Below are 24,880 nucleotides of genomic sequence, written 5' to 3' on the forward strand. Positions count from 1 at the left end.
CCTGGAAAATCTCACATGTCAGTTGTAAAACAATTAAGTCTATAGATGTTAAAGTGACAGCACCATAATGATTATAATTTTACTTCAAGTGTTTCATTTTCACATTATTTATTTCTTGCTTTTTTAAAAAAGGCTATTTGTTATAAGGAGAGTCATTAGGTAATAATTCAGTCTTGCCTGAAGAGGCTCCAAAAATGAGTTAAGTCATTGAATCCAGTTACTGTTTGAATGCACCCTTTATTTAACCAACGGTCCTGTTCAAAATGTTTATTTAAAAAGAAATGAGGATAGGATTGTGTATATTTATGGATTCACCAGATTCTTCGCCATACCAGACCACAAATGCTTATTTTTGTTTAGCTCCATGGACAAAATGGATAAAACAGCCCTCAGGGGTGCTTCATAAAATTATTGATTAGTTATGTCTTATTTTTGTTTAAGCAACGGGAAGTAAAAATGTAATTAGGAGAGAAATGTGTCAATCAAATCAATCAGTTTTTTTGGTGTTAAGGAAAGTAATGTGAGGTTTAATTTTAAAATTAATTTGTGGAATTGGTGATGATCAGTGATTTTATTTTATAGATTCACTATGTTTGCAAATTGATGGGACTCAAGCAACGACCATTTGTTCATGAAGGAAGTATATCTCATTACTTCAAATTGTTTTTGGTCTAAGCCTGACTGGGCTCTGACCATCCCCCAATCTGTGCACTCTTTATACCTATCCCCCAAACAGAGGACTTTTGCTTTGTCCTCACAAGCCCTCTGCGGCATGCCCACCACTGTCTTGCTCTCACACTGACTCAGTCAATGAGACTGTGGCCCCTCTGCAGTGGTGTCCTCCTCAGAAGGTCCCCCAGAGCATCTCACACTTCATCGTTGGCCTGTGATGGCAGTTCTGCTCCCAGGGCTGGGCCTGGTCACTGGGCCCGTTTCTCTTTCCTCTTCAGTCCTTCCATCTCCTCCTTCAGAGTTCCTTTGCTCTTCCTCCTAACCTTACAAGGAATGTCTCAGTCTGTGATTTCCTCAGGTTGGACTCCCGTGTTCTCTCATTCAGCAAACACTTATGGATAGGTCACTGGGGCTAACACGTAGTCCTTCTCTCACTTACTTTACAGATTAGCTTTTGGAACAGCCACTACCTTCTAATTATTCCTTCATCCATTGCAGTCCCCTCTTCCCTCACAAGGCTTCCAAGACTGTCAAGCCACTGGTTCTGCCCCATGGAGCCATCTCTCCACATATCTGTCTTCCTTGCATGACTGCTACAAATTGGGCTCTCTAGGCTGCTTCCCCCACCCAAACTAAGCCCTGTCCCTCTCTCTCTGCCGCTTTGATTTTTACATGTTTGATTTTCGTTTTTAGGCTCACCTGACATTTACTTGTTTTTAATGCTTCTTTCATACCCCAAACCCTTTGTATGACCACCTGTAGATTGGCCTACATCTCCTCTGAAACTTCTGTTTGGGTAAAAAAATTATAATTGTGGTGAAGAGTGTATCTTCAGTAGCCAGACTGAGATTCGCATAGTAACGGTGGTCAGTGGGGGACATCACATTTATGGGAGTCCTCAGCAACTCACCTGCAGTGGAGACCCTGGCTCCCCTTCCCCAGCCCCCCCAGCAGCCTGCTTACTCCAGGCTCCATCCCCTTGATAGTGGAATCTGGCCTCTGATAGTGTTTAGTCCTGTGCTTCAGTTAGTGGGTTGCCCACTCTAATCTCTGTACTCCATAGCTCTCAATTAATGTTTACAGTGACCTGTGAGTATTTTTTCTATTTATTTGGAGGCCACCAATGTTAAACCCTTAAATGCAGGTTAGGTACTTCCTGGACATCTATATTCATCATAGTATCACTTGTTTGAGGGATCTGACTATCTCTATGTCAGTGACGTGGGGCAGCACTTGAGCCTGTGAGGTCCATTTGGTCATACTGTTGAAAGTTTAATTTCAGATGCTCTCTCACCATACACCAAAACCAACTTAAAATGGATTAAAGACCTAGGTATAAGACCCAAAACTGTAAAATTACTAAGGGAAAAAATATAGGTGAAAAACTTCAGCAGTTAGGTTAGGGCATGGGCTTTATGAACATAAGCCTGAAAGCCCAAGCAGCTAAAGAAAAAATAAACAAATGGGACTATATCAAACTAAAAAGTTTCTGCACAGCAAAAGAAAGAATCAACAGTGAAAAGACAACCTACAGAGTGGGAGAAAATTTTTGCCAACTATGCATCCGACAAGGGTCTAATATCCGGAATATACATAGAACTCAAGCAATTATACAGTAAAAAAATAAATGACCCAATTAAAAAATGGGCAAAGGAGCTGAATAGACATTTTTCAAAGGAAGACATAAAAATGGCCAATAGATACATGAAAAAATGCTCAACATCACTAGTTATCAGGGAAATGCAAATTAAAACCACACTGAGATACCACCTCACTCCAGTTAGACTGGCTATGATCAAAAAGACGGTGAATAACAAATGCTGGTGTGGAGAGAAGGGAACACTACTGCCCTGTTGGTGGGACTGTAAATTAGTACAACCACTTTGGAAAACAATTTGGAGGTTTCTCAAGCAACTACAGATAGATCTTCCATATGATCCAGCAATCCCTCTTCTGGGTATATATCCAGAGGAATGGAAATCATCAGGTAGAAGGGATACCTGCACCCCCATGTTTATTGCAGCTCTGTTTACAATAGCCAAGATATGGAACCAACCTAAATGTCCATCTGTGGATGATTGGATAAGGAAACTGTGGTATATACACACCATGGAATACTACTCTGCCATAAAAAAGAATGAAATACTCCCATTTGCAACAACATGGATGAACCTGGAGAAACTTATGTTGAGTGAAACAAGCAAAGCACAGAGGGATAAACACCACATGTGCCCACTCATATGTTGGAGCTAAGAGAGAAACAAGGCAGGAAAGAAAGACTACAGTAGTCCCATGATCCAACAGAGGGAGGGAACATTCCTAGGGCTACAAAATGGAGTTGAGGGGAGAGGGGGTTGGGGAGGGATGTTGGGGGATAATTGGAAGGGGACAAAGGGTACAAAAGTAATTTCTGGTAATGGGTATGCCCCCAATATGAATCTGGCCCCCAGATCATGGGCAGGAAGGGGACAATCAGCTTTGTATCTCATGAATAATTGTAATAAATAAAAAAATAATAATTTCAGATGCTAGTGAACCTGCTATTGGCTCATTATTCTTGAATCAATTCATAAAGAAATATTCAAAGACTTGATGCTCTCAGGATGCTCTAGGGCATGTTTACAAATTAAATAGTTTTTATTGTCCTGTAGGATATATTCTTGTAATCTAAAAAGTTTTGCATATACTAGATATGGCATGGTATATTTAAAGACAGTTCAAAGGTAAAATTTATGTGAATAGTGTACTAAATATTTGCATTTATGTATAAGACCTCTTTCTGGGATTCTAAATAGATACTGCCTTGAAGCAGTCACCTTACAAATTTGAAATTTGTATTCTTTGGTTGAGATTCTCTTATTTTAAAAGAGATGTTATCTATTAAGTTGTATGATATAATCTGATCAAAGTCATTTCCAGGGAGAAAAAGACTATGACGTAACCAGTTCTCTGTATGTGGGCCTGTGTGCACATGTACCTTACCACGCACACACACACATGCACACACATATGCATATTGAAATATGAGTATAGAATTACAACCAAAAATTGTCACTTTGTTTTTCTGAAAAGAGATTTATAGAAACTATCTATGCTATAGAAACCTGTGGCTTGGATACTAGACACATATCTGCTAAGCTGAATATTCTTTGTAAACTCTGTCAGGTTTTTTTTTTTTTATGGCAGTATATGAACCTTGGGCCTCATCAGATTTGATTCCATTGAAATATATTTCTTAGGAGAAAAAATAGCCTATGCATCTTGTATAAGTCTGTAGTCAGCTATAATGGTTAATGTGCAATCTCCCTTGAAAATCTGTTTTACAAGCAAAATGTTGACACAATTTTAATTATAGCACTCGAGTGAGCACTGTTGTAATTTTTAATATTCCTCCATGGTGACATTTTCATTGTTCTTGTAGAGGAAAATGCTCTGATTCTGCGTCCCTAGTTTCTGATGCTTTTGGATTTTATGGGATAGTTGTCTTTTTGAACTGAAATTTTTCATTTGGTCTCAAAGAAGAGAATGTGACTATAATATTTGTTGCATTTACTTATTAATATAAGCTTTCTTCTCTATAGCTGTCATTATTCTTGTTTAATATTTCATTATTTGGACCTTACATCACTCACATTAAAGAGGTGAACTTCCTTGTAGTATAGCATGGGAAAACCTTAACGCTTGTTTCCTTGCATTAGAGAAACCTTCCATATTTTTAATCTAAAGAAACTATATGGAGTATTAAAAGGGAACATGCCAAATTTTTATGTTTATTAGAATTCAAGACCTTATAAAATGACATAAAATAGTGTACTTTCATCTAATATATAACAATCACTGAACTTCTCTTTGAGGACATGGATTAGAAGATGGAGAGCATGCTTGAAACTCTGTTTAATAGGGAAAAATTCTGTCTGTGCATTGTCATTTAATCTATTAAAACATGCTTCCCTGGCCTCCCATTCCTTGTTACCCAAGCTCTCTTTTAACATGTCCAACTCTTTGGTGGAAGTTCAGGAATGTCAGTTAGTTGTTCATTTGCTCTTGTGTCCTTCCTTTGTCCCTTTCTGAATTTGCAGTAGTGTGGAATTTATGCTGCCTTTGGGACACTGAGGGGAGTCTGGTGTTCTGGCTTATCTCAGTGAGATGACAAGACTGGTGAGGACATAGACACGAGTGCCTTCACAGTGTGGGCTCCTGCAGAAAGGAGGGTTCAGTCTGCACCTTTAGCAAACCTGATTTTAAATAGAAGAATAATTATAGTTGCCCCTGGCTCTCTTTTCTTCTCCATTAAATGCTAGGGTTTAGGGTGATGGGTATATCAGTATGCCAGAATAAAAAGTTAGAATAGGATTTCAGCCTCCCCTGAGTTATGCTTTCTCAGTATGGTGTCATTATTTTAAAAGCCACCCATTTCTAGAATAATCTTTCACAAGCCTAAGCACCAAAATATGCTACAAAGCTAACTATGGTCTCTGGATTCCATGATGCCCCAATGATGAATGAGCCTTCTTCTTCCTGTAATCTCTAAACTGCTTTAAATGGGCTCTAGGACTCCCTGCATCACCTTGCCCTTAATTCAGCATGGCAGCGAGTAGTGCTCTGCTGACGTTCACAATGTAGAAGTGATTTTGAAGTGGCCAATCATTGTTTTGAATTTGCTTTGCCATTTTTTTCCATTATTTGGATAAACAATAGTTATCCATGGTTTTAGTGATTCTTCTTCTTTACATTTTTATGAAAGTGAAAACAGAGTACAGTAACACTTTTACATTTATTTATTGTTGCAAAAAGCGAAAGTGCCGAGTGTTTATAAGACTGATTTCATGTTATCAGAATCAGCTATTGATTTTGTAGACCTTATAGAACAAGGGTCTCAAAACATGCTATCTTATCATAATATTGAGCTAATTATTGTCGTATATCTTGAGTAAAACATTTTACTTAGACTTCATTAGTTTTATACCTTCTTAAAATCAAAACAACAGACTGAATTTACTCTAATAAGGCAGCAACTTACCCTAGTGAATGGAACGGTTAATGCAGCCTCCTGAAGTAACTAAATTCAGACAGCGTGGTAGGAGAACCCTGCTATGAGAATGGAAATCTGTCTAAAACCTTCCTGCTCAAGGTGTGCTCCATGGACCAGCAGCGTATTTATCACCTAGGAACTTGTTAGAAATTCAGACTCCCAATCTTCCTTCCCCTACATACTGAATCAGAATCTGCATTTTGATCAGAAACTCCGGATAATTCATGCACCTGTTAGGTTTTAAGTTGGTGGCAGGATAGTTCATTGTACATTACATTCACCTTTGATCTGGAGAAAGAGAAACCCAACATGTATGGATGACTCGTGCAGTCTGAAAATATTATAAGTGATAAAGGTGTGAAATCTGTGAGAAGTTAGAAATGTTGGAAAGAAATAAGGTTAAAATTATCCCAGAAAATGCAAACTAATGTATATGCACAAAATATTCTGTAATACAGAGTATTTGGGGAAATCAAATGTGGAAGCATCATGTTACATGTGACGTGAGGTGATAGTAGACAGAAAGCCAGAAATTAATCAGTAATAGGTAACAGTGGTCACTGTTCCACTGCCAGTTTGATTCATTAGAGATTTCCTTAAAAGCAGAGCATGGTTGAGGCTAATATGCTTCTCATGCAGTTAATGACACTGTTTCCTAGAAAGATAAAGATAAACTATGGAGTGCTCAGAGATGGGCTAGAAGATTGATTATGGCAAAGGAAGAACTGATTTATGAGGAGAGGGAAAATAATTAAATGGGCAGTACTATGCTATAAAAAGAGGCTATGGACACATGGATATTTATCTAATGTTTCTCCAGTGCTGTCTACTGTAGTATCTGTACAAAACATGCAGAACTGTAAGGACATTAGGATGCTAAGAAACTGGTTACAGAGCAAAGCAATATCAGCTGGAATTACTTGATTAAATTAGAGCAATATCAAAGATTAAGTTTCAAAAAATTTTACCTGGTACAAAGAAATAACCTTGAGCACAGTGACTTTATCCCTCAGAACTTTTGAGAGCTGTGTGGGCAAAGAATGGAAAATTATTTAAGTTGTTGAATTATCTCCCCCAGGAAATAATTGGAACCCCATCCCTTGAATCTTCTAAAATTAGAATGGAGAAAATCTAGGATGCTGCATGTGGGAACTCTCTCTACTTCTGGCAGACAATCGGTGATTGATGACTGGTATTTTTCTTTTGCAATGTCTTTGATTATTGCTGATGTTACCATATGCAGATACATATTTTTTCATCAGGTTGGTGCCTTATATAAATAAAAAATGCTGCCTTCTGGAAAAACATCTAGAGTGTCACGAGTCTGCCCCCTTGATACCCAGTGATATTCTTTTTTCATTTCTCTTCACTTTGTAATTCATTAAAAGATGCAGTTCACTGCATATCAGAAGTAAATTCACTTCTTTCATTCACTTCATTCAGGAAGCTAAGACAAGCCCCGAAAGCACCTGCAACCAAATGGATGCAGAAACTCTGAAAGTCTGAAATCATCTAGTGTCTCAGAGAGTTTAGGGACTCTTTTTACCAGGATGAAAACCCAGCTTGTGTTTGCCAAGGAGCAGAGGTCTAAGAGTATCATATTTCCTTCTCCCTCCCCTGAGGACCTTTTCCCCCCCAGTGATATGCATGATCTAAACAGAGAAGTCCGGAACCCCAATTCCATGGGTCAGAAAGCAAGTAAAACACAGTAAAATTATTTAATATTGGAATTCATTGTTTTACTTTTTCTTGCTAATTCCTTCAGATCCACATCTGTATTGTCTAGGAGATCTAGTTTAATGTAGATGCTGCTGAGAATAATTCATATCAAATATATTGATTGGAAATATTAGGTATGCTTCTTTATGTTGGTATATGGGAAGGTTTGTCAAACTTAAATATTAAGTCACACTAATTAAATTGCTTCATATGCTCTATAAATGAATTGTTTTTTTGTGGATGGTATTTTTTTAAAATATTGTTTAATTTTGTTATTTGTGATTTAATGTACCTGCTTTAGTTTTAAGAAATTCTCTTTGCTTGGAGCCAAAAGTTCTTACTCTTTTCCTTCTTGAGCGAGTCTGCAAGAGGAAATAGAAAGGTTAGAGTTACATTCTGCTCTTGTGTCCATAATACAAAGGTAATCTCCTCTATATCCTGTTTTTGTGAAAATAGCTCTAACAAATTTCCAGCCTCTTCCATGTGCAGATAACAACTTACATGTGCAGAAACACGCCTCCAGTTTCTCAAGGTGAAAACTGATTGAGATAAAAAATTAAAATTGATAGGTTGCCATCTTTCTTTTCTTCTCTTGCTTCCTGACTGCTATACCCTCCCAAAGGGGTGGGGGTTAAAAGTCTTTTTTCTTTCTAAATCATTCTACTAGTGTCATATTGATTTTCTCTCAAGTACACCCTGTGGTCTCAGATGATCACATATTTTCTTACGTTACTCGTATTGATACAGCACTTTGACTCACAGGTTGACATATATTACTTGAGCTGTGATGACAGTGCTCACTGTTGACATTTCCTGGTGGTGGTGTACCAAGCCTCTTAAGCATGAAACAGAAGGGAACAGGCTGTTTTACAACACAATTTTCATTTTTTGTAAAGCAATTACCATTCACTCCTAATGATATTCTAAGCCCTCCTCAGTGTTGCTTAACATTGTTTCTAAACCCTAAAACAATGTCTTGAGTTCTTTTGTGTCTCTCATGATACAGAAAAAAAAAAAAGTTTCTCATCTGGGTATCAAAATATTCCAGTGTTACACTGTGAGAAAAATTGTATTAAAATGGTATTAAGTGTCTGAAAGAATGCATGTTTGCCACTGCTCTTGCTCTTTCTCTACGACCTTTGTATTGTCCTCTCATCTCACTTCCCTCTGTTTCAGCTAGCCTTGAGGTGGTTGGAACACAGCTGCCATTACCAGTACATGGATGAGCTCCTGCAGTACATCCGCTTTGGCCTTATGGATGTGGATACTCTCCATACAGTTGCCCTGTCGCACCCCCTCGTCCAAGCAAGTGAGACCGCAACAGCCCTTGTCAACGAGGCCCTGGAATACCATCAGAGTATCTATGCACAGCCTGTCTGGCAGACTCGCAGGACCAAACCGCGATTTCAGTCCGACACTCTGTATATCATTGGTGGGAAAAAGCGAGAGGTCTGTAAAGTCAGGGAACTTCGGTACTTCAATCCTGTTGATCAGGAGAATGCTCTCATAGCTGCCATTGCCAACTGGAGTGAGCTGGCTCCCATGCCCGTGGGCAGGAGCCACCACTGTGTGGCAGTCATGGGCGACTTCCTGTTTGTAGCAGGAGGGGAAGTTGAGCATGCCAGTGGCCGTTCCTGTGCCGTGAGGACTGCTTGTCGCTATGATCCCCGCAGTAATTCCTGGGCAGAGATAGCATCCATGAAAAACTGCCGGGAGCACTTCGTGCTGGCAGCCGTGGATGAATGCCTCTATGCAGTTGGGGGCAGAAATGAACTGCGCCAGGTTCTGCCTACAGTGGAGCGATATTGCCCCAAGAAGAACAAATGGACTTTTGTGCAGTCCTTTGACCGATCCCTTTCATGTCATGCTGGATATGTGGCTGATGGTCTTCTTTGGATATCAGGTAGAACGTGCCTCATATGTTGGATTTATCAAAAACACTTTCCTTGAGGTATACATTTAAAAGTCAAGCTTTGATAGTGTGGTCATGTGTAATTGAACAATTGAGCAAAGGATGCCATTTTAGCTAATTAACATTCATTTATTGAGCACCTACTCAATAGAGAACAATGTAATTGGAAGTAATTGACCTTTCTGTGACTTTCTGGGTGATTATAGGAGTAAAAATTCAAGAGGAAAATTAATGGTCCATCACACCTGTTTTTCTACCAAACCTTCTGTTGTTCACATTGTCAGCTCTTGATTATTCATGGATTGTATTGCACAGTTTGTGGTTTATCTAGGTTGCTTTGCTTTTTCTTCCACTCTTGGCTGCCCGACTAGGAGCCATTTCATCAGACAAGGCAGGAGAAGTAAAGCCCAGTAAATCCATTTTGCTGGGTATAGCAATGGATATATATCCAGGTAATAGTTATGCTGTGCATTGAGGGAAGGGATTTAAGTTACTAAAATAAGGTTTTTGTATTATATGTGATAGTATTTACTCATGCTATCCTAAACCTTCATTTCTATTTACTCTCCTGCTCTTACTGATTACTGGTGGGTACACAGTTTGAGCTTTATTTTAGTTTACTTTTTTGTTTTTTTCCAAAAAACCTTTTGATTATGGAAAAAGTAGAGAGAATAGTATAATGAACCCCATGTACCGAGAACCCCGCTTCGGCAGTTATCCACTCATTGCCACTCTTATTTCATCCACACCCGCATATGCCTTCCAGCCCCTCATAGCTGCCTTTTTGCTTGTACAGAAGGAGTCTGTGTGGCATATGTTATCTGCATCACACTATCAGCCTATGTTTTCAATCCTATTATTGAGAAGGACCTCAAGTGTTCTCCTTTGAAAGGTATGCCTATAACAGGAGGAAGTCGCATCTTCTCCCAGTTGGAGGATACCTGTTTTGTAACCCAAATGGAACTTGTTGGATTCTTGTGTCATCAAAGACAAAGAGGAATAGAAAGATCAAATAACTTAAATATTAAGAGTAACTTTGATGTTTGTACTTAGAATTATCACTTTTAAGTACACCGGCAAAGGCTTTTCAGTTTTTCTCAATAATCATCTCCAGTTTTTTACTACCTACTCAGACAAAATTCTCCCTTACATTTAAACTAAATTTGTTTGGATTCTGCCTATTTTTCCTTCTGCTGTTCTTCAGTAACCAGGGAAATAGTCACAGTCTCAGTTTCTCTAGATGATGCCTCAATTATTGGCAATTCACTGATTTTCACTGACAAAACCTAGCTCGTGTCAGGGTTTAAGTGCTCAATAAATTAACGAATGAAATTAAGACTAGGACTAAAGAGGAGGATAAATGAAGTGGACCCAATAGTTACTGGTCATACATACTAAATAAACATTAGAAATGTGTGTGTATGTTAGTATATGTAGATATATTTAAATAAAAACCTCATTTATCTAATTTATCTAGTGACTTATTCCTTTTTCTTTAAATGTATACTTCAGCAGTTAAGAAAATAACCACCAGGGCTCTGCCCTGTTAGCTTTGCTGAAGAACTTCAAACTAGGCTGCAAGTAAGTCTTTGCTAAAAGAAGAAACAGATCTGTGCTTGAACAACGAAAAGATGGGCTTATGAAATCAATGCCATTTATGTTTTCTCTCAATATACATTCCTTCCATTGACTCATTTAGTTAATGTACTGTATTCCTAAATTTTGCATTGCATTTTCCAAATTTCATATGAATTTCCATAAATATTCTAATAAATATTCCTTTGTTTTGGCTATAAAACCTAGCTTTAAAAAAAATGCTGTAGTTTCTATTACATAGTCTTAAGGATATGATCTGCTTAATATCTTCTTCAGTGGGGCCTTAAGAAAGCACAGAAGTTCATCTTAGATCCATCATCCTGGTGTCAAGCTCACTTCCCTTTCAATGTAGGTCTATGTTTCCATTTCCATTTTATTAAATCTATCAACTTATTACAGATCTTATTGCTATCTCACTTTGTTTTTCTACTGCTGTGAAAGGAAATGCTTTTTCTTTGTTCTTCTTTTGCACTAATGTATGCTGCTTGTGTTAACCATATTTAATGAAAACAATCACAATTTTCTCAGGTTTGTTTCTCCCTACTGTGTACTCAAGATGAGAAATTCACTTTCCTGTGTACAGTACAATACCTTTAATTGGAAAGAAGAGGAAATCGCCAGTGACATTTCTAATACCTTCAGTCGTCTGTCTCTTTCCTCGGGCCCAGCTTATAATAAATCAATTGTGAATCTAACCACGAATAGGGAGGGGTGACTAGATTTGCTAATGGGCCCCTTAAAAAAAAAAGACAGGTGTATTTCACCCTGCCTATGACTGATTTAGAAGTGTTAACCTGATTTATTGGAGCAGATGAAAATGTTGGAAGCTATTCTTTATCCTTTACCAAATAATCAAGTATTTCCAATTTAATTGATGAGAGATTGAGTCATCTCCATCCTTCTGATATTTTGCAAGCGTTGCCAGAGGTGGAGGTGGTATGGATTATAGAATATGGATTTTAGGGGCTTAGTTCTGTTCCACAGAATACAAAATGAATAGAGACTCTTCTTTAGAAACTCAACATTTCCAGAGTGCTCTCTCCCTCCCCTTTTTTCTGTCCATTTTGGGGTCAGGACATCTTGAAACCTGTCCATAGTTTTAAAGATGTGACAAGCAAAGAGGAATTCAGAAAATTGGGCTGTATGGATATACCCATTAGCATTTAATTTAAGATGTTAGAGATAGTCAAATTTTACAGGCTCCTGTAGCATTTCACATTGTGACCCAATTCACAAATTTCCCTTTCCATTTCGATTTGAAATTCATAGTATTGAAGTAAAACAAGCATTAAATATCCTTTGCAGCTGTGTTTTAAAATATATGCTCTGTTGTAAGATGTAGTTTGTGAACTACTAAAAAGATCCTTGGTTTTGTTTATTTGTTTGTTTGTGAGGGAAAATTAATCCTGAGCTTATCTTTCAAAACAACTTATCGTTTCATTTTTATCAAATGGCAGCAAGATGAGAAACTAACCACAAATTTAGTACTTTAAAACTATAAAAATAAGAAAAATGTTGTTGCATTTAGTCAAAAGCAATATTTAGTGCTTTCTTGATTCTCTTGTTGAATTCTACATCCTTATAAAGTGTAGTGCTGGGTCATAGATAAATAAGATTAATTCAGCAAACACAATTCCTGCCCTCTAGGAGCTGACAATCAAACGGTATTTCATATATTTCATTAATGAAAGAACATTTGTTAAAGCTTCTTCAACTCCCTAGAAGCTATGTGTATTTTCATCTTGATTAAATTTATATGAAGTTTGCATTGCCCCATTTTAACTAACTTCAATTTATTCAAACCTAATAAAGGGACTTTGGTTTTTCTAATCATTAAAATTAGAACAATGTAAAATTTCATTAACATTTTAAAAATACCGTTGCTTTACTTTACTATATCTGTGCAGATATCATTTTACTTGCATCTAAACAATTATATACAAATATTGGGAGCTAACATCAGGCGTGGCAGAGGCCAGGTTGTGGTGGGCTGAGATCATAGACCCTGGTCACACATACACACATGAAACTTCCTCCACTTCTTACCAATCATGAGATCCGAGCAAAGTTTTTAACCTCTCTAAATCCTGTTCTGGGATAGTGCTGGAGCAACAAAGTAGAGTATAATAGAGGGAACGAACTTTTAAACAGATAATTATAATATAGCAGGTGATAGGCGATGATAGAAGTCTTTCCAGGATACAGAAGTAGTGCAAAGCAGGGAGTAATTATTGCAGGTGGCATGAAAGGTAGCACCTCCAGCCTAACTGGGCCATTGGCCATTTTCTACTTATCCATTGACTCCTCCCTGTCCTCACGCTGGAACTTTATGGTCGAATCATTTCAATAATTCTCTTGCTCTCTAGCAAAACATGCAGTGTTGGAAAAGTGCAGCAATCCACTTTGTCTTTGCCTGTACCTGGGCAGCTGAGCCTGTGGGCTTGGTGTGGGTATATATTCAGCTCACCAAGCACAGTGGCACTCTCTGCCTCTCCATACCCTACTCCCACTCTCTCACCCCTCTCCTCCACTGGCTCTAAGTTCCTCACTTTCCTCATGATCCCCTCCCCTCAGACTCAGAGAGAGGACCTTGTCTTCTGTTTCTCAGAGCAAATGTAAATGAGATAATATGAAGAGGAGGAAGAAAGTGGGAGGAGACAGATGGGCAAGAGGGTGTCTGGAAAAAGGCCGAGGACAAAAGGTTGGGAAGCACTAGTAAGGAGGGTACAGTGTGTGTGTGTGGGGGGGGGCAGGACTAAGGAAGGAGCCTGAGAGTGCAGGGTAAGCAAGGTCAGAGAAGGAGGAGGAGGAGGTCAAAGAAGAGGAGGAAGAGGAGTAAAACCAAAACCCAAACAGAAAGGTGCAGTGAGTGAGAGCTGTCCAATACTACAGGGATATCAAGGTCCAAACTATTGCCGCTGCATTTTTCAATACAGTGGAAGAAGGTGAACACTAGAATACTGTAGTTTAAGGTTTGATTGGAAAGTGAAGTAGAAACCACAGGTGTAGTATACATTGGGATAAAGGCCCTCTTTGCCTATTACCCACGAACAGGGTCCCATCTTGGCTTCATTCCCTCAATCTGAGCTTATCAGACAACTTTCCAATTATCATGTGGCTTCCTGTGTACTCCTATGTACAGGAAGAGAATGTGCTGTTTCTAGGTACACACGTATTTCAGTCCATAAGACAGCCACATTCTTTCATTATAAATTAATAAACAATATTTTGGCTTTAGGAAGAAAAAAGGAGACTAGGAAGGAAAGAAAAGAGGGAAGAAAGGCGGAAGTTTGGCTGAGAACACGAGAATAGCTAGAAGAGGAAATCCAAGGCCAAAGGAGTATTTTTAAGTTTTTTTAAGGATGCAAGTGTATTAAGCAAATTTGTTGAAAAGGGAAAGAAGTGAGTGAAATTGAAGATGTGGGGAAGAGGGGCATTCATTTGGTTGGTAAATGAGCATCTCCTAGGTACCAGGAATGGGACAAGTCCTGGGGATACAATATCCACAAGAGACATAGAGTCCTTAACAGGCAGGAAGGAGCTGGAGAGGGGGTTGGGTCTTGCACATGGGAAGAAAGAGACCATCAAACTCTAAGCCTGGAGGAAAGGAGATGATGAGTGTGGCAGTAGGTAGGCTCACAGTGAGGGGCAGGAACCTGAGGAGGTTCCTTGTTGATGGATTTAAGTAAGAGACGAGAGTGGTCTGTTGAGATTGAGCCATGTCAGGACTAGGTAGAGAGCCCGAGAAGAGTGCTTAGAAAAAGCCTCTGAGAGAAAACAGAGAGGGGGCTGACAGGTTAATAAATAATTAGGTGTTCAGAGCCCATATTTAAGATTGGAAACCATAAAATTGTGATGGCCCCATTTGCAAATTTCTGCCTATTGTTTGGTGTTGTTCAGCAGAGAACTGGAGAAGGCAGATCCTTGGTTCACTTGTGATGGAAAGTTTCTAGGCTGAGAATAGCCTGGAGGATCCTACTGGAAGGAGTTCAGCAAGCTGGGATCCCAGTTAGGTGAGAGTCCAGGACTGAAGGTTTGCTTGAAGGGGAGCCATGAGTGTTGTGGGAGTAAGTGTGTAACAGAATACCCATTTGTTTCCCCTGAGGCAGCTGTCACGTGATGAAGCCACCTGCCTGGAAGAGGTTTGGAGCTTTATAACTTGATATGTTCAGTTAAAAGTTCCTAGTGAATTGGAAAGTTCACTAAGAATTAAGTATTTGTTGCTTTAGATTCTAGCCACCCGCTGCCCCAGCAGTTACATTTTCTCTTTTCATTTTTGCTCCAACCTTTACTGCTCTCTGCCTCCCCGTTTGAAAGAGATTAAAACAAAACCACTACAGTATTGAACTGAGGTGGAAGTCAAACAGAAATAAACTATTCTACGATGCTTTTAGAAAAGCTAAAATGGTTTGAAGGAAAGAAAGTGTCAGATCACCTATATCATCCAAAAATAATTAACAAAGCTTTCATCCTAAACCGACTTACCTGTATCCTGAAGAAATAGCACTTGGTTTATTCTCATATCACTTCCCAGGAAATGAGGCTTAAAGAGGTGAAATGACTTCCCAGATCACACAGCTAGTATCTGACAAAGTTAGAATTTGAACTCCATGTCTCTGTTTATTTTGCTTATAATTGACACATAAAAATTGTACGTGTTTATGGGGTACAATGTGATGTTTAAATACATGTATGCATTGTGTCATGATCAAATCAGGGTAGTTAGCATATCCATCCCTTGAAACATTTATCATTTCTTTGTAGTGATAACATTAAAGATCTTCTTTTCTAGCTATCTTGAAATATATAGTAGTTTATTATTAACTATAGCCACTCTACTAGGTAATGGAACATCATAACTTTTTCTTCCTATCTAACTGTAGCTTTGTACCCACCTCTTTGGTTTTTTAAACTGTGCTTTTCCCACTAAACCACTAGTTGTTCATCATTACAGCAAATGTCTGAAAAACATGTTTAAATTGTAAAACAGAACTTCCAAATGATACAACTGAAAGTAAATGATACACATAAGAAAAATGATCCCTGGAGATTTGTTTAGAATCAACAGGCATTTGATTGTCTTTAAGTGCTTCACTGTCTTTCTTAGGGCACAGAACTGAGACATGTAATGTCTTCCTTTTTGTGCTTCTACAGTTTAGTTTCTCAGACATAAACAGCAACACAAAGTTAAAATGTAAACAGAAAGTTAGTGACAATATGGTTTAAGCTAGATGATTGTTTTCTGAAAGGATTACATGTTATAAGTCTAGTAGGCTACTGGCCATTAAAGTTGGTAGTTTCAGTACAGTAGTCCAAAAAAAAAGGTCCAAACTGTTGACTCCAGAATCCCTTTCCTGAGGGCCAGCCCGTGGCTCACTCGGGAGACTGTGGTGCTGATAACACCAAGGCCACAGGTTCGGATCCCATATAGGGATGGCCGGTTAGCTCACTGGGTGAGCGTGGTGCTGACAGAATCCCTTTCCTGGTGAGAACTGCCTATGTTTAGATGATCCATTTGTGTCTGTCTAGATGGGTCTAGAAGAAGAGGGTAGCATAAAGTGTGAGCTGCATTGCTCTATCTATGATTATGCAAAGTTATTTTCTTTATTCCCAAGAGGAGAGATGATTAACGGTGATGTAATGAGGCTACATCATGGAAATGGGAAATGGCTAAAGAATTTGGTTGATGGTGGGAGGGAGATAAAAAGTCCAACTAGAATGCAGCAAAGCCAGGACACTAAATATACAGACAGAGGTGACCTTGAGAGTATAACTCTGCTAGCAATGTGCGGAAATCTTTGGAGGCAGCATTTTGACTTTCTACAGAATGAGGAATGAGAGTTAGATTAAATTTTATTGAGATTTTCAAGGGTAGGTGACCCTAGTTGACATCTGCATTGTGGGAGATTTTACTCTCTTTTATCATTTCATTTATTTAAAACAACACATGGTACATACTTTACATATTCCTGGGTCACAAGTTTATACCTGTTCATTCTAGATGACATAAATATAATTTATATTTTCAAGTGCTGCAACCCTTTCTTTATAGATATTTTGCAAATTTGAGACTTTCTTTGCAGGTTTTGAGTATATTAATTACTTAGTCATTTGTGTGGGTTCCTGAAGTACGGCAGAAATAATATGGATACTAGTTTTAATTTAACACATAAATTAAGTATGCTCCTATTCAAAATGCTAATTTAGTAAAAATACTGTTGGCTATAATTGTTTATGTAGTATTATTAATATCCTTAAAATATGGACAGTTTAACATTATCTAAAAATAGATAATACAAAAGTTTATTTTTGCATTTATTGTAAATATTCCCATGATGTCACTTTTACTAAGGGCTAATAAGTTTAGTTCTATAAAAAAAAGACTAAAATGAAGTCACACTTAATGCCAGGTCGTTCTTTAAGTAATTAAACTAATTGGGAAGTTTTAGTGTTTTGATAATTGGAGCAAGTTTGTAGAAGAGGAGCTTAAACTATTAAAGAGGAAAAAAGCCATTGGATACCCACATAAACCAGCCAGTAATTCAGGTTATTAGGAAAAAAATCACAAGAAATCTACTTCAGACTAAAAAATTCATTCATTTATTAGTTCAGTATTCCACACATAGGTATTCGTACATTTTATGGAAATGGTAAGAAATTTCAATAAACAAATGGCTACAGTATCGTAGTAAACTTCCCTAATGGATTGCCTCCACGCCATGTGCTCTAGTTCATCTAAATCCCATGAGGAAGATGTAGCCCTCTCTGTTTTGCATATGAGGAACCTGAGCTTGGCTGTGTTAAATGGCTCCGCCAAGGACACAGTCACAAAAGAGTCCATTTTAATCCCACAGACTGTCCAGGAACTCTTCTCATAGACCAGCGTGAAGTGGGGCACTGCAGGCCTCCAAGAGAGTTTCAGAGAACTGGAGTTGGTTTTCCTCGATCCTGAATTTGCTGGCAGAATTCCAAGCTGGAGCATGCTCCAACCTGTGAGCATGGAAATGACCAATTTTTTGCATCCTTCTCTGTCCTAGTTGTGCACCAGCACTGCATGAGGAACCACAGGCTTCTCCTAGAGTTTAGTGCAGGACTCTCTATTATCAACATGTATTTTTTGTCCTTAGGGAAAAAAAAAAATTAGCAGAGCCATCTGACTTGACCCACTTCGACCGAAGAGCAGTGACAGCAGTTTTTGTAAGCACCTATTTTATAGACCCTGTTAACATCGACCAGTGCTTGCTTTTGAGCACAATATGAGTTTGAGAGTAGGTGATTTTGGTAGCAAAGACAAGTGACTGTTTGGCAGTCGCTTGTCATCCTCTCTCCGGTATGCATTCATCCGTTTGTCACCACATTGTAGGGGGAGTTGTACAGGAAAGCTTAAGAAAAATGCTTTACTCTTGTCTTGATGATAGAAAGCATTTCTCACTGCTGGTAGCAAAGTGGTAACTTTTCATTCCTTCTGGCAATTTTTAAAGACTTATTTGACTTTGGGGGAACCTGCAGTATATCTTTACGTCACAGTTCAGAAGTATAAGACAGAGGTTGCTCATTTTCAATTTCGGCTGAAAAGTCTTAACTTTGACTGTGGCACTTCAAAGTTAGAGAAAACTTGATTTTAAAAATGAATGCTGATTCAAGATGGCATATTTAATGACAGATGTATCTATGCAAAGCTGTTAAGATGCAGATTATCCCCCCCTGGGGTGGGGGAGGGAGATCAAAACTGCCAATCTATAAAATATACTCAATAGAGGAAGGCATGGAATCTATCTTTGCAAGTGCTTTGATTGCAGGGGACAGTATAGCAGCATGTGGCATCATAACCCAGAGCAGACAAATCAGCTTGATGACTTTTAAAGCCAGGAATACTGCTGCAGGCAAGGGTACTCCAGTCTGGGAGAAATTAAAACATATAGAGACTATTATTAATTCCATATCTATTTTTGTATAGTCAAATCTGTATGCAAATCCTTAGAATCTCATTTCAGCAGATTCATCTAAAAGTGAAGAGTGTTATGTGAAGGGCTTGTGATGATAAAGCACTGCAAATGAGTAACACTGCTAGAGAAGTGTGAGCTGCAAACTTGGATTTCTTTTGTAAATTTATTTTAAAAAATAAATTAAAGGAGTGGATTTTATTTAAATGACCATTTGTAAATTATTTCAAAGGGGAAAGCAATAGAACCAATTTCTAAGATTTTCCTATGCAAAAGTTACCGCACTAGGTTTGTTAGGCACCTCCTGTGGTTTAACATTCTAGGGGTAATCAACCAAATAACTAACTGGGACTTTTATTTTTATTTCCAACTAGTAATCTAATATCTCATTTTAAACATTGTCTGTGTGTGACAATTTTTTTATTGTTATAAGGAATTTAATTACAGAGTGCAGATTAAAAAAAAAATTGTACTGTAGATGCATCGGTGGAAGACAGTAAATAATAATTCTGAAGAGCATGGAGATAAATTGTGTTTATCTCTCTCCTGCTTGGAAGAGGGGATGTAATAACTACATTCTCATCCATTGGTTGTACATTTAATCTATAATGGGCAGAATCTGATACATACAGTAGTGTAAATATTTTCAAATAGTGTCATAAAACAGATGGTTTACTGCAGTAGATATTAATTTGGTCCCATATTTCTAAAACAAGTAGAAAAACTTTCAGAGTTTTAAAATAATGGGTGGGAGTTTATGCTCTGTTTCCTTTCAAGTGGAGAAATGATTTTAGGTGAGCTGGACATTAATCTGGTGTTTATGGCCCAGATCAAAAGCACTGGCAATCATTTTAACTTTGAAGACTTGTGAGGTCTCAATGGATTTGATTATTCTTGTGCAGTTATGCTGAGAAAGAATTATTGAACATTCCTTTTTTAATCACACAAGAAAAGGAAGATTGGGAGTAAAAGCAAACATACCTCTTTATTTATTTTGATACACATCTTGACTCTATGTAGAATTTTAAGCCTCAGCTTTCTTAAGTGTGTTTTCTTTCTTTAAAATTTTATTTTAGAGATGAGACATTCAATGAGTAATCCAGAGAAGACTTTCTTTGAGGGCAGGAAGCTCATTTATCTTTGTTCTTTTGAACAGACAGAGCTTTTGTTGATCTTAAAAATGTTTGTAATCTTTCAGAAAGAAAAAAATAGCCCTCCAGTTAATGATAGCCAAGGTCAATTACATGAAAGACATAATCTCCTTACTGAGGTTGAGTGGGACAGCAATAATGGGCCTGGGCAAGTTCCCTCCCCTTTATGTATCCATTAGTATTGATTGATTATTCCAGCTCAGTTGAGGATTAGGCACTAATCCTCTAGATTCTAGTTGACTTGACTCCTGGCCATGGAGTTGATGGTGGTGACCTATTCAAAGTACTTGAATCATCACAGCAAGAATTCCACTGGACAAAGTTAAACAGATGAGAAACACTTTATTCAAGACTATTGCAATAGGGGAGAGAGATCAGAATGCAGGTTGAAATCAACTCCATCAAAACAAGAGGTTTTTAAGAGGATGTGTTTTAAGCACTAGATGAGTTCATGGAAAGGTACTGAAGGACTTTTGCAGAAAGGTTGATCACTGGGTGTTGAGCACATTCATTTATTCCTGAGTTTGCAAATTTTTTCTCTGTGATTAGGCCATCTGTGTTTGCTAATTGGTGTCTATCAAAGTTAGGCTCCTGTACTCCCATAGAAACTGGGAGATAGGGCACTGTCTTCCTTAATGGTTACATTTCAAGGAGATGGCTCCCAGGTCCTTAAGGAAAATACTCTTGGATTATAAAACTGGAAAACAGCTTTTAAAATGATTTACTTCTCAAAGAGGCAGAGAAAGAATTTACAATTGTAAGTTTTCTAAGGTAAATGCTCTAAGAAAATGGAGGCCAGAAGCCTAGAGTTAGGAAGCAGCCTGTCTAGTTTAGTCAAGCTGGGCAAATGTAATGTTTTGGTCAGTATTGTAACAGTACACATTTTTTAAATGCAAAAAATTCCAATAGGAAACTTTTTTAGTCTGGCTCAGTTTTAGATCTTTATTGCAAACTTAGCTGGTTCTTTGTGATACTTACTAAAATAAGAATGTTATTCATTTTACACCAGTTTTTAGAACTTTGTATAAGGCAATATTTCTAAAGAGATTTTTTGGGGGGGCTCCACATTCCTCTTATTTTACTACCTAACACTCAGTACCTACTGGTGTTATTTCCTACTGTGGTGTTCGATGTGTTGTTTTTTTAAGAGTTTTTCCATTTGACGGTAAAAATTCAAGTAAAATTAATAATTTCTGGGCAATACAAAGCTCAATGTACACTACAAGCATGAAAAGAAGTATGAGGACAAATAGGAGAAACTTAGCTGGAAGTGTGACGATTATTTAGTGATTCTTGATTAAGCAGGTCTCAAGTCTCTTGGATGTAAGTAATTATCATGAGGGCTTCAAAAAGTTGACTGCAACATCAGCTGCACTGGAGAACTCTGTCCAGTAAGTTAACCATTAGCCACATGTGGTTCACTGAGCACTTGAAATGTGACTAATCTGCATTGAGATGTGCTGTGTCAAATACACACTAGACTTTGAAGACTTAGTATAAAAGAATATGAAATATCTCAATAATTTTTTACATTGATTTTATATTGAAATGATAATATTTTGGCTATATCAAGGTACATAAAATTTATTACTATTAAATTTAATTTCACTGTTTTTATTTTTTTAATGAGCTACTGGAAAATTTTTAATTGCATATGTGACTTGCATTTGTGGCTCTTCTTATATTCTATTAGACAGCACTGGCTCTAGATCCCTTTTGCTAAGTAATACCCTTTGTTAGATATGGTTCTTCCAAGAGATATCAAGATAGCACTGTGTTAGTGTACAGAGGTAGAGCGTTAAAGATGCCAATTTAGCTAAGGACAAGTATTTTGCATATAACTATGTCCCTGGCCTAAATTGTATAAAGATTTATCTATGTGTACTATGTTCACCCCACTCCCTTGCTGTACTTTACCTCTCATTCTGGCCATGCAGAGCCACTCGCTCGCCAGAATTGGTAATGTCAGCATACTTGTTGCTTGCTCTCATCTGGATTGCCTCAGAAATGTTTTTTGAAAATGAAACTACTTCAACAATAAGCTTCTTAATTATGTCATGGGTTCACCACGAGGGTATACAAACAGATCCTCAGCAGTAGCTAATTTTCCTTTAATTGTATCTCATTCTTATGTTGGAATATTCTATTTCTTATTCATGAAAAGCTCTAACACATGTTAATCCATTACAGGTGGAGTAACTAACACGGCACAATATCAGAACAGACTAATGGTATATGAACCTAACCAGGTAAGAATCATATAAGAAGAGCTCATTACCATAATTAAAATGAATTTTAAAAGATTTCCATGGTAATTAGTAATTGGAAGTCTAAGGAATGCTAAGTCTATATACACACACATGCATCTTAAGCTTATAAAGAGAAAGGGAAGCATCTGGATAAACTGCATTCTGGTTCCTTTTTTTGTTGTTACAGAATTTCAGCTCCTCAAGTTTTATACGATACACAATGCTTCATTCTTTCAGAGTTTTGTATAATGTAAAAAGGATTTTGATTGTCCTGCAGCTGTGTCTTTCTGGAATGGGTAGCATTCTAGGAGGAGAATATGCTTATGACTTCAAATAAATTAATATTACTTAACTTAATATAACCAAAATGTCTTAGCACAGCATCTAGGGCAAGTCTGAAGTAGAAGTATCTGAAGAGTTTGAGTATGTTTTTCATCTATCAGCTGGAGTGGGGCCTGAATTAGAAGCATTTTGATGATGCCTATCCCTTCTTCTGTCTACTTCTCATGCACACTTAATGACTTTTTTCCCAGAACTATTTTTATTCTTTTTTTCCTACCAAAATATCTATGTATGACTTTGGCAAATGTCTGCTGAATTTTGCCATTTCTATGATTTTGGTAATGTAAATATTTTTCTTGATCATGACAATATTCCAAAATGATTTAATATGGGGGTTTAATATTCATCAGCTGAAGATAATGGGATATGAAACAACAGGTTGGCTTTGGCAATCTGAGTGAAGATTGGCCACCAAATGTATGTGTATAGTGACCTCAGCGTACTTGGTATTTTTTTTTATTTTGACAATTTATTTGGTTCTGAATTTAATGAAGGCATTTCTCTCTTTGCAAGTGTGTTTCCTGATGTCATTAGAAGCTGTAGATTTCAGAGATTTAATGTCCATGGGTCAGCTGCCTCAAGAGGGATCATTAATTGCAGTTGCTTGAGTTTGGTACACATGTGGTTAAAGACGAAGAAGGTGTTAATATTTTTCAAATGAGTTCTGTTTCATGTTTGTACACACATGCTCTTTTTAAAAATTCTGCTGGCATATTGTTTACGGTGGGTACTGGCAAACATCACATCTGCTTGCATCTTGCTCAGAATCTCAATAACTCTATCATTCAGCCCTGGTGCTTATTTCTCATCTAGGCCTTTGTGGAGAGTCGATAATGCCTGCCATCTGCCACAGAGCACATCGCTACCTGCCAACAGGCAGGCTGGGTGACCTCTGCTTCCCCACCACTGATTAGTATTCACACGCTAGCTTATTAAGAATGACCCCACCAGGCCTCTCTGTTTCTTTGCCTTTGCAGTGGTTGGCGGCTCACCTGGCAGGCACTGCAGTGAAGGAAGCTAAAGATATAATCAGGGGATGCAGGCAGGCTTTGCAAACCAGATGGCATCCATAGTCTTGTGGCAGGGGACCGGACTGCTAATGCAAACATTGATTCCTAATACTGTAATGGGTTGTCTCTTAGAAAGCACCTAAGAAAAGCATCATCAGAGTTTTGAGTTAAATTCACTCATGTGTAATATATTAAAGCTATTTCTTAGCAAAATATCTGAAAGGCTTCACTGTTTTATTAAAGAAGATGTTTGATTGGAAGGAGATTCTTATTATGACATGTTCAAACAGGGGGAGCAGATAAATGCAAGCTTTTTGATCTGTACAAACCACTTTTCTTTTTTCTTTTTTTTTTTTCCTGTCTGGAATGTATCTTTAAAAGAGAAATTAGAAATGAGCTAGCATATATGCCTATAGTGAATGGACCAATGTTTATACAAACATGTTTGATATTATTGGTGATGTTTTATGCATCTTCCCTTACAGCTTTGTGAAATGGTGAAATTCTGTGTATTCAAAACATCATATGATTTTTCTGGTCGAAATCCAAATTTTTCTTGGCAGAAAAGAACCTTCCAGTATGTTTAGTGTTCTTTATATGTTTAGTGTTTATGTAAAAAGAAAATGGTTAGGTTTATTTACCTGTGCATTATTTGGTTTAGTTACCTGTCCATTATTTAGTTGAGATTTAAAATTAGTCATACTTGATTTTCATTCCAATTTTACAATTTACATTACATTTTAAATAGGTGCCTTATTTGAAGAGAGGTTGAGCATACCCTTCTCATTACTGAGAGAGACCTAGAACAAAATATTGAAGGTTTCACCATTTCCTGAAGTTACCATACAAAACTTGGCCTTCTATCAAAACAAATAAATGCATGCCTAAAAATAACTTTTCCCAGTGTGGCAGCAGATGTGACTGTAAATATGTTAAAGGAAGCTAATACAAAGCAAATGAGGGAGGTTTATTGCTGAACCAAATCTTGGCTTTTCCACTGATCTCAGGAGGTTAATTTTGGAAAGAACAACAAAGCCACTCAATAGTTTATCTAGGGGCCTTAGGTACCCAGTGATTATTATCACAATAATTTTTAAAAAGTGAACATGTATTGGACATTTATTATATGCCAGGCATTTTTCTAAATGCTTTATGTGTATTAGCTCATTTAAATTTCACAACAGACTCATCAGGTAGGTATTAGCTCCATTTTACAGATGAGGAAACAGACACAGAGAGGTTAGGTAAATTGTT

The 24,880-nt window shown here is 37.6% G+C and overlaps 1 protein-coding gene across 7 annotated transcripts in view; it reads left to right on the forward strand.

The window, feature by feature from the left end:
* KLHL32 (kelch like family member 32) overlaps positions 1 to 24,880 on the forward strand; it is a 154,314-nt gene that overhangs the window by 119,984 nt on the left and 9,450 nt on the right. For all 7 annotated transcript variants that reach the window (XM_063097563.1, XM_063097568.1, XM_063097567.1 and 4 more), the window contains 2 exons: positions 8,600 to 9,326; positions 22,216 to 22,274. In XM_063097563.1, coding sequence (XP_062953633.1) covers positions 8,600 to 9,326; positions 22,216 to 22,274 — 786 coding nt within the window. The remainder of the gene's footprint in view (positions 1 to 8,599; positions 9,327 to 22,215; positions 22,275 to 24,880) is intronic.

This window comes from Cynocephalus volans, chromosome 5 (assembly GCF_027409185.1).
Source record: "Cynocephalus volans isolate mCynVol1 chromosome 5, mCynVol1.pri, whole genome shotgun sequence".
In the NCBI taxonomy this organism is placed as follows: domain Eukaryota; kingdom Metazoa; phylum Chordata; class Mammalia; order Dermoptera; family Cynocephalidae; genus Cynocephalus; species Cynocephalus volans.